This window comes from Candida pseudojiufengensis (genome assembly GCF_024610245.1).
Source record: "Candida pseudojiufengensis strain CBS 10847 chromosome Unknown scaffold4, whole genome shotgun sequence".
Classification (NCBI taxonomy): Eukaryota; Fungi; Ascomycota; class Pichiomycetes; order Serinales; family Debaryomycetaceae; genus Lodderomyces; species Lodderomyces pseudojiufengensis.
In genome coordinates, this window is record NW_026261529.1 from 47,243 (window position 1) to 61,380 (window position 14,138).

The 14,138-nt window shown below is 27.6% G+C and overlaps 6 protein-coding genes across 6 annotated transcripts; 4 read left to right on the forward strand and 2 right to left on the reverse strand. All coding sequences in view use genetic code 12, as the record gives it.

Annotated features, from left to right (window-relative positions):
- Positions 1-645: 645 nt before the first annotated feature.
- Positions 646-2,550, forward strand: KGF55_002733 (multicopper oxidase; the record flags this gene model as incomplete). The annotated part of the gene is made up of 1 exon (XM_051757449.1): positions 646-2,550. One exon carries the CDS (start codon positions 646-648, stop codon positions 2,548-2,550), a length of 1,905 nt encoding a protein of 634 aa, XP_051614174.1.
- Positions 2,551-2,978: 428 nt separating this feature from the next.
- Positions 2,979-4,421, forward strand: KGF55_002734 (uncharacterized protein; the record flags this gene model as incomplete). Its single annotated transcript, XM_051757450.1, has 1 exon — positions 2,979-4,421. The coding sequence occupies one exon, from the start codon at positions 2,979-2,981 to the stop codon at positions 4,419-4,421; it is 1,443 nt and encodes a 480-aa protein (XP_051614175.1).
- Positions 4,422-5,257: 836 nt separating this feature from the next.
- On the forward strand, positions 5,258-8,485 carry SRO77 (putative Rab GTPase-binding protein; the record flags this gene model as incomplete). Its single annotated transcript, XM_051757451.1, has 1 exon — positions 5,258-8,485. The coding sequence occupies one exon, from the start codon at positions 5,258-5,260 to the stop codon at positions 8,483-8,485; it is 3,228 nt and encodes a 1,075-aa protein (XP_051614176.1).
- Positions 8,486-8,743: 258 nt separating this feature from the next.
- Positions 8,744-9,793, forward strand: KGF55_002736 (uncharacterized protein; the record flags this gene model as incomplete). The annotated part of the gene is made up of 1 exon (XM_051757452.1): positions 8,744-9,793. The coding sequence occupies one exon, from the start codon at positions 8,744-8,746 to the stop codon at positions 9,791-9,793; it is 1,050 nt and encodes a 349-aa protein (XP_051614177.1).
- Positions 9,794-9,845: 52 nt separating this feature from the next.
- On the reverse strand, positions 9,846-11,258 carry KGF55_002737 (putative serine--tRNA ligase; the record flags this gene model as incomplete). Its single annotated transcript, XM_051757454.1, has 1 exon — positions 9,846-11,258. One exon carries the CDS (start codon positions 11,256-11,258, stop codon positions 9,846-9,848), a length of 1,413 nt encoding a protein of 470 aa, XP_051614178.1.
- Positions 11,259-11,594: 336 nt separating this feature from the next.
- Positions 11,595-13,349, reverse strand: GNP1 (amino acid transporter; the record flags this gene model as incomplete). Its single annotated transcript, XM_051757455.1, has 1 exon — positions 11,595-13,349. The coding sequence occupies one exon, from the start codon at positions 13,347-13,349 to the stop codon at positions 11,595-11,597; it is 1,755 nt and encodes a 584-aa protein (XP_051614179.1).
- Between the last annotated feature and the right edge of the window lie 789 nt (positions 13,350-14,138).

Sequence of the window (14,138 nt, forward strand, 5' to 3'; positions counted from 1 at the left end):
AGTATTTGAGGTTAGGTTACTTAGGGTTACAGATTAAGTTAAGTTTCAAAAACTTTAATAATTAAATTTTATGATTAGCTTATTTTTTTGAAAATTAAATAAAATGATTGGCTATTATTGAAAAAAAATAATAAAACCATTACTTTCCTTTTCTTTTTTTATCAATTGTACATTATCTGATTAAATCAGTTAACAATTATCTGACACTTTTTTTACTTTAACTTTGGTTAAGTTTTGAACAATTTGATAGTTTTTTAACTAACACAATGAAAAAAAATAATTGAATGATGTTTATATATTAATCAATATCCCTTGAAAAATTTTTTACTCAATTTCCCATCCTTTCACTTAAATATCCACTACGTTTCATTTCAATTTCCAATCTTGTTTTCTCTCAAATTTGGATTCATTTCATTCTCACAATTAACTTTATAAAATCAACTTATTCAATTAAATTGTGTTCATTAATTAAAAAAAAAAAACTAAAACATTGCCAAGAGAAAATTTGAAACAATTTAAATTATTTGAAACATTATAATAATTACGAGGAAAGAAACATTAAATAATTGAAACAAATATATCATTAGAAGAGCTATCATTGCAATAACATATATCAATTGATTGAGCAACAAATATATATATGTCATGTTAAAAATTTGGAATATTTTACCAATATTCTTTCTATCATCATTAATTTTTGCAGATACAAAAGAATGGTGGTTTGAAACAGGTTGGGTTGAAAAAAATCCAGATGGTTCATTAATAAATCCAGATGGTGTATTTCCAAGAAAAATGATTGGGTTTAATGGTACTTGGCCATTACCAACTTTAAGAGCTAAAAAGGGTGATAGAATTATATTATATTTAATTAATGGATTTGATACTGTTAATACTACATTACATTTTCATGGTATGTTTCAACCTGGTTCTTCTCAAATGGATGGTCCACCAATGGTATCTCAATGTCCAATTCCAACAGGTGAAATGTTTATTTATAATTTTACATTAGGTGATCAAGTTGGTTCATATTGGTATCATTCTCATACTTCTGGTCAATATGGTGATGGTATGAGAGGTGCATTTATAATTGAAGATGATGATTTTCCTTATGATTATGATGAAGAAGTTGTTTTAACTTTAAGTGAACACTATCATCAATATTCTTATGAATTAATGCCTAGTTTTTTAAGTAGATTTAATCCAACTGGTGCTGAACCAATTATTGATAATATATTATTTAATGAAACAAGAAATGCTACTTGGAAAGTTGAACCAAACAAGACTTATTTATTAAGAATCATAAATATGGGTAGATTTGTTTCTCAATATCTTTGGTTTGAAGATCATGATATGACAGTTGTTGAAGTTGATGGTATTTATACTGAAAAAAATACAACAAATATGCTTTATATAACTATTGCTCAAAGATACACTGTATTATTAACAACTAAAAATTCAACTGATAAAAATTATGCTATAATGAATAAAGTAGATGATACAATGTTAGATGTTGTACCAGATGATTTACAATTAAATGGTACAAATTATTTGGTTTATAATGAGAATGCAGATTTACCAGAACAAAATTATGTTGATTCAATTGATGATTTTTTAGATGATTTTTATCTTATTCCATATGATAAAGAACCATTATTAGAAGATGCTGATTATACAGTTACTTTAGAAGTTCAAATGGATAATTTAGGTAATGGTATAAATTATGCATTTTTTAATAATATATCATATGTTGCTCCAAAAGTTCCAACTATTTTATCAGTACTTTCAGCTGGTGAACAAGCTACTAATGAATTAGTTTATGGATTAAATACAAATACTTTTGTTTTAGAAGAAGATGAAGTTATTGATATTGTTTTAAATAATTTAGATACTGGTACTCATCCTTTCCATTTACATGGTCATGCATTTCAAGTTATTGAAAGAGGTCCAGCAATTGATGATAATGATCCACATTTATCTTTTAATGCAAGTGATCATGCTGAATGGCCAAAAATTCCAATGAGAAGAGATACTGTTTATGTAAGACCTCAATCATATTTTGTTCTTAGATTTAAAGCATCAAATCCTGGAGTTTGGTTTTTCCATTGTCATATTGAATGGCATTTAGATCAAGGTTTAGCTATTGTATTTGTTGAAAATCCAAATGCTATTATAAATAATTCAACTCAACAAATTACTGATAATCATAAACAAATTTGTGAAAAAGTAGGAGTACCATGGCAAGGTAATGCTGCTGCAAATACAAATAATTATTTAGATTTAACTGGTGAAAATGTTCAAGTTAAAAGATTACCAACTGGTTTTACTGCAAAAGGAATTGTTGCATTAGTATTTTCATGTGTTGCTGCAATTTTAGGTCTAGCTACAATTGCTTATTATGGTATGCAAGATATAAGTAATGTTGAAGAAAGAGTTGCTAAAGATTTGAACATTGATTTAGTTGATGATAATGGTGTACCTTTGGAAGTTGAAGATGAAGTTGATAGAATAATTGAAAGTTCATCAGCTGAAAATTCAACTCATAAACATTAAATGATAAAATAAAATAAATTTCAAAATTTGAATGAAGTCATTGAAGTAGAGGATTGAAGAATATGTGTGTGTGTAAATGATGAGTCAATGGTATTGAGATTGTTATCATTTATTTAAAATTCTACCAATGATTGATTATTCAAAATTTTGATCAAACAATTCCCCCGATCCCTCATCCTGCAAATATAAAAAACAATAATAATTTTAATTCGTGTATAGTTTGTTATAGTAACTTTTTGTTTAAATAGACATAATTTAATATCCCGGTACTTAATAATTTTACAAATGTATGGATTCTGTTTGGTTGTAAAAAGTTTGATTCTTTTGGGTGAACAAATTGTGTTGTAAAAAAAAATATCACCAAATTTTTTACAACAGAATCAATTTTCATAGACAAAGATAAATTTAACACAACAACTAATAATGCTATGATTGAAGCAATATATATATCAGATATAACCAATCTGTTAATTTATGAATATTCCAATAAACTATCAATTCCCAAATTCAAAACAATTCTACCGAAAATTCAATCACAATCGACCGATTCAACATCACCACAATCATTAACTACTACTCATTTTAACATAAATTCATCATATTATATAGTACAACACAAACATTTATCATTGAATTTTTATACACTTTGTTCCAATTCAAATTCTAGTCCCTTAATACCTCATACATTTATACAAAGATTTATTGAAACTTTACAAGATTATTTTGGAGAATTGAATAGTAATAAAATAGAAACAAATAATGATATTATTACATTAATACTATATCAAATGTTAGATGATGGAATGCCTAATATTACTGATTTTAATAAAATAAGAGATTTAGTTAGTCATAATTCATTATTAACCAAAATTTTAAATGAAGCATCAAAAACTACTGGATTAGTTCAAGATACAAAATTATCTTTCCAAACAGATATACCATGGAGAAGAAATGAAGTTAAACATACAAATAATGAAATGTATGTTGATGTAATTGAAAATCTAAATCTTATAATTAAACCAATAATCAAAAAATCAAAATTAAATCAACAATATGATTCTGCTTTTTATTCAAGTCATCAATCTGAAAGTATTGTAGATAATTATATTTTAAATGGTTCTATAAATGGACAAATTGATTTTATAAGTAAATTAAGTGGTCAACCAACATTAGAATTAATTTTAAATAAAATTGGATCAAATTTAATATTACCACAATTTCATAGATGTATAAATCTTGATATGTTTAAAGAAAGGAAAGGTGTATTATCATTTATACCACCTGATGGGAAAAGTACAATTATGAAATATCAAATTGATTTAAACGATGAATCAATGAATAATAAAGAAAAAATTAATTTAATTAAATTAAATAGTATAGATACTCAATTTTTAATTCATGAAAATTCATCTGATTTTGAAATAAAATTATTTCCAACTTTATTAATTAATAAAATAGATAGCATAATTGTTGAAATAGTTTGTGAAAATCAAGAAGATCAAATTAAAATAAATAGAATAAGTCACGGAGATTTTCAAACTAAATTTAATAATAAACATGAATGGAGTATGAAAGATTTGAAAAAGGGAGTAATTCCAATATTAAATGCAACAATAATAAGTAAAAATGAAGAAGAAATAGAAAGTAATGGTGATAGTGAAAATCATAAAGATTCATTATCAACTCATTCCATTAAATCAAAAAAACCATTATATATTAAATTGAATTTCACTTATAAAGGATTAGTTCCAAGTGGTAATAAAGTTGAAAGTTTAAAAATAACAAATGCAAAAGGATTAGGTGATAATGTTAAACCATACAAAGGTGTAAAATATATAACTAATTCTGGAGAATATATAGTGCGATCTTAGCATTCATTAGCATTTTTAGAATTATTTGTAGAATGTTCAGTCTTCACGTCTTTGATTCCGATCTTTACAATTGAGTTAATATCAAAACATTATAATTTCAACTCCACTAATATACAATTTCAAAATACTCACAATTATTTATTGAGTTTTCTTCTTACTTTTTAATTTTTGTTGATTTTTAATTAATACTTTCCCAATAAATGTTCCAACTCCCAAACCAGCAATTAATAATAGTAATAAAGGTAATTTTATAGCATAATCTCTTGGTAAAAAAAATGAATTTATTATTGAATTTGAATCAATGAAAGGTAATACAAATACCCAAATTGTATAATATATGAAAACAAATGTAGCTACAAATAGCATTCCAACACCAATTAATTTATCAAATGCCTGGTGGAATGGAGTTAGTATTTGACATTTTTTAAATTAATCATATAAGCTTAAATGGAGCACATACCATCTTTAATGTTGCAAGACCTGACTTGACACTTGTAGATTTTTCAGATAATCAAAATACAAAATAATTCTAATACGTGTCAATATTTTGATAAAAATACACTACCTATAATAACACAGCTTGAACTGATAAAATAACAAATACTTCATTTCATTTGATGAGTGTAGTCTTGTTTAGAATAGAAAATGAATCTTACCAAAAAAGCCAAAGGTTCATCTATAAGGCAGTTGGATTAAAATGACTGCAATGAAGTCGTCTTGCCAGGTTTCAAAATACCGCTTGGTAGCTATAAAATTTTGAAACCGATCTGATCTCGGGAATCATATAACTTCATAATCGTCAACTTTACCACCGAATCATATCAGACTCGATATCAATGTTCAATAAACTAAAGTCAAGAAAAGCACCACTATCATTAAATTCATTATCAAATGCTATAAAAACTCACGGCTCAAAAAGTCTATCACCCGAAGAAAAAGAAATTAACCCTAAGAACATTGATGTACAAGTCATAAATCAATTAGGTATACCTGAAAATTCAATCACAGCTGTAGCATATGATCCTATCCAATCCCTATTAGCAGTTGCAACTACAAAAAATGATGTAAGAGTTTATGGTCAAGTGAATGTAGAAGTTGTTTTTGAATTCAATATCAAACATCCGATAACTCATTTGAAATTTGTAAAAGGAGTATACCTTTTATGTTCATCACCTGCATCTGGCTTATCAGTTTTATCACTACATTCAAAAAAGATATTGGGGACTTTTTCATTTCCAGGAACTGTGAGTGCAATTGAAACTGATCCATCTTTAGATTGGGCTATATTCGGATTAACAAATGGAAGTTTGATCTTTTATGATGTGGACAGACTAAATTTAACACCATTCAGAATAGATAATTTACAAAAAAAAGTCATGCCTAAGGAAAAATTATCACCAGTTTTATCAATCGAATGGCATCCGAGAGATATTGGAACTTTACTAGTAGCATACAATCAATGTGCAATAGTATACTCATTAGTAACTGGTGAAATCAAAAGTGTTTTATCTTATCAATTAACAAAAGAACATAAAGGTTTTCAATATTCTAATCATATTGCCACTGGTGGTAAAAAGAAATTATTTGGATCAGTGAAAAGCATAATACCAATGTTAAAAGAAGCTCATTTCCATCCAAATGGTCTACATGCAATTACAGTTCATAATGATAATACTATTGTGTTTTGGGATATAGATGGTGGAAAAATCGTTGAAGCTAGAACATTATATGAAACTCAATTACATAAACCAGGAGCGTATCTCGAAGTTCCAGAAGTTTTCAATCCAATAGAATCTGTAAGATGGATATGTGGAGAAGATCCAGAAAATACAAAATTATTAGTAAGTGGCGGTGATCCTGAAGGAACAAATATTATAAGTGTACTTGATTTTGGATATACTTTAAAATATTCAATTACTTCAATTGAAAATCAAAGTAAATTTTATTGTAATCCACAAGGAGGTCAAAGAAAAATACCAATAAATTTTTATCTCAACAATACAGAAAAAGTCGAATATATTACACATATTGAACCAATTACTGAAAATGGATCACCTTATTTCCATGGAGGACATAATCCTTCTTTCCTAATACTTATTTCAAACTTAGGAAGAATCTATTCAGTTTCATTTTCAAATAATTCAGGAGGTCAAGGTAGTTCGGATCTAGGATCTGTAATTTTTCCAACTTCAATAGCATTAACTGTTCCACCTTTATGTTACTTTGATGTACAAGCAGTTGTTAGAATAGATTGGTATAGTATGATGTCAAGTAGAGCATCATCAGGAACAAATGCTAAGATCAAACCATTATTATTTGGTGGAGCACCCGTATCATTAACAAATTTACCTAAATCGTTAGGTTATAATGACGGTTTAAGGAATATAATGATAACAGGTCATGAGAATGGATTAGTTAGGTTTTTAGATGTTACAAAAGGTGAGCAACTGAGTACTGAAAGTGTAGTTCAAGTAAGCTTGAAAGAAACATTATATGATTATGATAATCCTGCAAATTTAAAAGTTTTACAAGTATCCTGTTCATTTCCTAATCGTCAATTATTAGTTGGTTTGAAGACGGGAGAAGTTGTTATATGTAAATTTGGTAAAAATCCAAATATAAAAAATGCAGGTATACTGTCACATAAAGATTATAGTGATTGTCCCATGCAACATACAAATGGGAGTGCGCTGTTATTGAATATTACAGGTAGAGTTTCGGGCTCTGCTGCTCTGTCTGCTACATTTGTACCTTCATATATTTTAAGATTAGACCCTTCAGAACCAGTTTCAGTTTTGAAAATGAGTGATGCAGGGTTTGCTGCCGTAGGTTATAAATCAGGAAGATTGGTTGTTTGTGATATATCTAGAGGTCCTGCTGTGATTTTCAATTGTGAGAATATTAAGCAGAATTTAGTTTCTGTTAGTGGTAATTGCTATGCTACTACCATGGAATTTACAATTATGGAATATGGAATGGATGGTTATTCGTCATTAATTTTGATAGTTGGTACAAATTGTGGTGGTAGTTTAATATATTATAAGATCACTCCAATGGGTAATGGTGGATTTCAAGTTGATTTCGTAGATAAGACTGCTCACTTAAACTATAGAACTGCCGATGGTGGTGATGCAGAAGCTTCGAAATTGCTGCAATTAATTCCAATTGATTCTCAATATGGAATGTCCGCTGTGGCTGATCCGAAAAGATTTTCACAATTAGGTAGTGGAGTTGCTATTCCAGGATTTATAATCACTGTATCGGATAGAGACTTAAGAGTTATCAAAACTCCGAAAACAAAATTATCACATAAAGTTATTGATGATGTATGTTTGAAGGCTAGTGTTGTGCAATATAAAGATAAAGGTGTTGTGCTAGCGGTACTAGTCAAAACAGGATTTATCAAATTAATCTCATTACCTGCATTGCAAGACATAGCAAATATAAAATTACCAAAAGAGGCTTTCAATCAAATTAAAGAATCACTAGAATCAGGAACTGCAAATCAATCAAACTTATTATCTTCAGGAGAAATGTATATAAGATTATCTCAAACGGAATCAGTTTTTATGGCTGCATTTGAAAGAACACGTAAAAAAGGAGATATCGACACAGATAAATTGTTTAATCCAACAGCTATTATTCCACCAAGACCACAAGCTAGTGCTTTATCATGGGCTAAAGGTCAAATCAATTATGTATCTGTAGAAGATTTAACAATGTTGATAGCTGGACCAAATAGAAAACAACCCAAAAATGAAGAATCAACATTAGCACATAATATATCACCTGAAGCAAATCCTCAAGCTAATTATGGAGGATATAATCCAAAACAACCCAAAACCGAGAATTCATATGAACAACCAGTACGTAAAGGAGCTAACCAAGGTGCTACTGCTTTTGGAGCCCAAGGATTTATGAGAAGTCTACAAAATGGTTTACAAACAGCAGAAGAAACATTTCATGAATACGCAAATTCAGCAAGTCAAACATTTAATGAAGGTTATGAAGATCAAAAAAAATCATTTTATTCATCTGCTTTACAAAGTAAGTTTGGTTTCTAACAGATGCTCAATAATGAAATATTATCTGATCTTATCAAAATAGATAGAATGATAATAATGAAATTAATTTTATGAACGTAATGATACTTACATTAAACTCTTGTAACTCCCTAGCTTCTTTTTCATATAGACATAGGAAATGCGTGAAAATTTATCTACACGCGCTTCAAAATAAACCTTACACAAAACGAAACTGTAAATAAATTTCAAAAATGTAAACAAACCGAACCACACGAAGTTCTTTGAGATCAAACACCAATGAATAAGGAGAACTTAAATCCAACAAATGAAGCCACTACGGACTTCAATATGCCATTAAAACCCGTAAACACGAATATATCACTAGAAACAAATAAATCACCAACTAATGATAACATAGATAAACATTTTCAATTAATTCATGAAACAAATTCAGAAATTCAACAACAATTATATAGAGTTGAAACATCAACTGCTCAAACAAATGTTGATTTAGAACAACTTTATGTTAGATCTAAGAGTAATAATGAAAATTTAAATAAATTATTAAAAAATATAGTTGACTATTCTAATGAAGTTATAACGGAAGGAAATGCAACCAAATCTGATATGAGTTTGGTATTGAAAAAATTGGAAGATATACAATTGAGACAGAAGGAAAATAAAAATGATTTTAATATTAATAAGATTAAAGATGAAATACGATCCTTTCTAGAAGAAAGAGATTTTAATGATATGGAAACAAAAATGGAAGTTGAAAAATTATATAATTACTTAAAAGATAATCAAAATAAGATATCTGATCAAATACGGATTGATTTAGATAAAATGTCCAAAAGCAATGATATCAAACTTGACAGGATGCTGGATCAAATTAACGAATTGAAGCATGAACTGAAATCAACGGGAAATATCCAAAAGATTGAACAACTACTAGAGAATTTTTCAATTGACAATAAATTAAATTTAAACATCACCAATAAACAACAAGAATTATCATCAATAGAAAATAAAATACAAACATTAGAACAAAAATATAATCTACTATCAAATAAATATAATGAAAAATTTAATCAATTTATAAATTTACAACAAAAATTTGAAAATTTATCAAATGAAATTAATGAAATTCAAATTATAAATCAACCTATGAATCAAATTAATAATTTAAAGAAATTTCATAAATCAAATTTAGAAAAGATTGAAGAGAAACAACAAAATTTAATAATGAATAATAGGCAAAGAGTTGTAAGTACACCTGTAAGGTTCACAAATAATTCAGACGATGAAAAAGATAATGATAACAACAATAATGACAATATAACGTAATGCTTTTATTTAAAATATATACAAGTTTATCTACAAATGATTCACAAAGATTCTAATTTTGTTTTTTAATCACATCTTTCCCATCCATATATGGTCTTAAAACTTTTGGAATTTTTATAACATCTAATTCAGGATCATAAAATTGTTCAATTATTGCAACTATAACTCTTGGAATTGCCATACAAGTTCCATTTAATGTAGCAATATGTTCAATTTTATCATTATTAACACCACTATTCTCACCATCATTTCCTGTACTAAATCTTATACCTAATCTTCTTGATTGATAATCTCCACAATTTGAACAACTAGTTAATTCACCCCATAATCCTCTTCCTGGCATCCAAGCTTCAATATCATATTTTTTCATTGCTGGTGAACCTAAATCTGATGTTGGCATATTTAAAACTTTTGCTTTTAACCCTAATTCGTTTATTATTTCAATTTGAAAATTTTTTATATTTTCTAATTCCTTTTGGGATTGATTAATTTTTGTAAAATGAAATAATTCAATTTTATTAAATTCATGAACTCTATATAACCCTTTAGTATCTTTCCCACTTGCTCCTGCTTCTGCTCTATATGATCTTGATATTCCAACATATTTTTTAGGAAAAATCGTATTTGATGGGAAAATAGTTGAAGAATGATATGCTCCTAATGGAATTTCAGCAGTTCCAATTAATGATCTTGGTTCATTTTCAATTTGATATACTTGTTTTTCATTATTTTGATCATTTGGTTTAAATCCACATGCATGAATTATTTCTGATTTTACGATTGTTGGTGGAGTTATCATGTTATATCCATTCGAACGGGCTTTCGATAATCCATACTGAATCAATGCTTGCTCTAATAATGCCCCATCGCCTATTAAATAATACCAAGATGGTCCAGATATACGTGAAGCAATTGTAAAATCTAGTATTCCAAATCTTTCACCAATTGATTTATGATCTCTAATTGAATCATTTTCATTAAATGTTGAAGCTTCCTCAGGAGTTGTATTTATGTATGAAACGATGTCTTCTTGTACATCAGATTCAGGTACTGAATCATCTATAAGATTAGGTAATGATTCAGCTTTACTGTATATTTCTTCTTGTAGATCCTTAACATATTTCTCCATTGGTTTAATTTCATTTTTAATTTCTTTCAACCTGTTCTTAATGGCATCGGCATTGTGACTTCGACTCTTAATTTGTTCGGCTAATTCATTTCTTTCCCTCTTTAGAGCATTAATTTTGGTATAAGTTTGGGATTGTATAGGTCGGTTTGTGGTGATGAAATCTATATCTTGTATTAATGAATTTGGTAATTGTCTTCGCTTGATTGAATTTTTATACTCTTCTGGTCGATTTGTTATATCATTAAGATCCAATTGAGCTCTTAGTAGAGTTGATGAATTCTTTGTACCAGTACTAGCATATCGTAGTAGTATTAGCTTATTTGTGCTTTTTAACATTCGTAGATCTAGTTGCAGGCTGAAGAAATAACTTTTTTTTTCATGTTTCAGATTCATAAAATCGTTTCAACATATCGCGAGATTTCGTAGAGAAATAAATCCAATTCAATCCAAGTCTAATTCGACTAATATAATAAATAATTTATTGCTAGTATACATCATTATATAATCCTAAACTTAAATTCGTACATCAATAAATCTAAATCGTGGCGGGGGTCATTAAAATCATCAAAACATTTCCTCATCATCATAAAATTATGCAATATCATTCATCTTTCATAAAAATCTATTTTCAGTTGAATGAAGTTGAACAACTCCAACTTAACTAATTCAACATTAATAAAACATAAATTTTAAAATTTTTTTCCACCAAGGTGATCTTTTCCATTTTTCTTTTTCTTCTTCTTTTTCAATATTTAAAATTTCTTCATCAAATATTGTACGATCTAAATTTATATCAATATCTTTTAAAGGAATATATAATCTCCAATTTCTTGTATATAATTTATGACAAACATAAAATAATATTAATACAATTGCTCCTAAATAATTTTGAAAAAATGCTTCAGCATCTGGTTTACCTTCACCTTTTGGATATAAAGCAATCCAAAATTGTGCTATTAATACTAAACAATACCATATAATTGCATAATAAGATCCCCATACTCCAGTTTTTGATTTATAACCTAATGCATCAGTTGATATATGATTATATTTTAAAGCAGCTCTAAATCTAACATGAGATATACAAATACCACTCCAAGTAAAAATTTGTGATAATCCAGATATTGCTAATAACCAATCAAAAACAGTTTCTTGTTTATCATAAGCAGCAATATATGAAAATAAACCAATAATTGAACATACTACTAATGCACGTAATGGTCTACCACGTCTATCAATATAATTAAACCATGATGGAGCAAATCCTTGTTCTGATAATGATTGTAAAGTTCTTGAAGAAGAATATAAAGCAGATGAAGCAACTGAAGTAACAGACATTAATATAACAGCATTAATAATTGAAGGAACTGCTTTAACACCATGTAAAGCAGCAGCTAATACAAATGGAGAAGCATGAGAACCACCACCACTTGAACCCATTAATCTATCTGAAGTATAAGGAACTAATAAACCAACAATAGTTAAACTTGCAATCATTAAAACAATAATACGATAAAGAACTAATTTTGTTGCAATTGGAATAGCCTTTCTTGGATTTGGTTGTTCACTTGCACTTAAAGCAACAAATTCAGATTGACCTAAAGCAAAAGAACCAGTTACAAATACTGAACATAACCCCTTGAAGTTAGTATAATAACCTGGATCATGCCAATATCTACCACCAATATATTCTCCTTCAGGACCACCTCCAACATTTACAACTATACCCATTATTATAAATCCAGTTATCATCATAACTTTACAACTTCCAATAATAAATTCAGCTTCTCCATAACCTGATGAACCAATAAAATTTATAACTAATATAACAACATAAAATATAGTTACCCAAACATCAGCATTAATACTTGTATTCCAATAACCAATAGTCATTGCAGCAGTAACTAATTCAATAGATATAACTGATAACCATTGTATACAATAATTCCAAGTTATTGCAAAAGCAACAGAATCATCAATAAATCTTCTTGGATAATTATTATAACCTCCTGATAATTCACTATAATTTACAGCCATTTCTCCTGCTGCTTGTAAAGTAGGATATAAATAAGAACCAACTATAGCAAATCCAACAATTAAAAATAATGGACCACTATTATGTAATACTTGACCAGTACCAACTAATAAACCAGTACCTATACCAGTAACTAAAGCCATAAGAATTAAATGTCTTATACTAATACCTTTTTCTAATTGTTTACCAATTAAATGTTTTTCAGATTCATCAACTTGATTTCTACGAAATGTATCAGTAAATTTTTTAAATTTAGATTTATTAATATCTGAAGAATCATCTGATGCAATATAAGGTGAAACATCTGAATCATTAAAACTTCCAAAATCTTCTGGTTTAACTTCAGGTGAGGTTATAGATGATGATTTTTCTTTTTCTTTTGAAAACACCATAATTTTTAATTTATGAATTGGATTGAATAATTTGAAAGGAATATAAAGAATTTGGAATAATTCTCAATTTGATTGAATATATATAATCAAGACTCAATTTGATCTAGATTTCAATGGATAATTGATAGTTTAGTATGTTATCTTATATCGTGTGAATATTAAAAAAAAGCTCCTGGAATCTTAAAGCGATCTTATCAGTAGTTCTAATCCTTTTAAGATAGTAATAATTCAGATATTGAATGACCAATTTCTCCTTAAGATCTTGTGAGTGAATTTGAGATTCTTTTATTTTTTAGTTGAAAACAAGAAAGTGTCTTTTTTTTTTTGAAATTGAAATGGGAAAAGTTTGTATGAAAAGAAAAAGGGTTGTATAAAAGTTTTGATAATTTAAATTTTTGATCTAAGAAAGGAAGATAGTTAAAAGATATATTACTATTGTTTAACTAATCAATTTGATTATAAATTACGATAACCTTCATTACATTAGATTGTAAAATGGAGTTAAGTTCTATTATTTTGCACGTATATATTTTCAATTCTAAAGATTGCAAAAAAAAATTAAAAAGAAAAAAAATTTAAGAAATTTTACGTTTCTTTTTTTTATTTCGGATTAATTTTTGAAAAGTTTAAATTTGGGATGATGAGTTGAGTTATATAATTAAAGGGGGTTAGTAGTAAGATATTCACATTCATAGTAGTGCCATCACGTAATAGATCTCACTTATAAAATAAAAAACTGTAAGTGGTCAATGATAAGAAGAGTTATTTATTGTTAAATATTTAATGGCT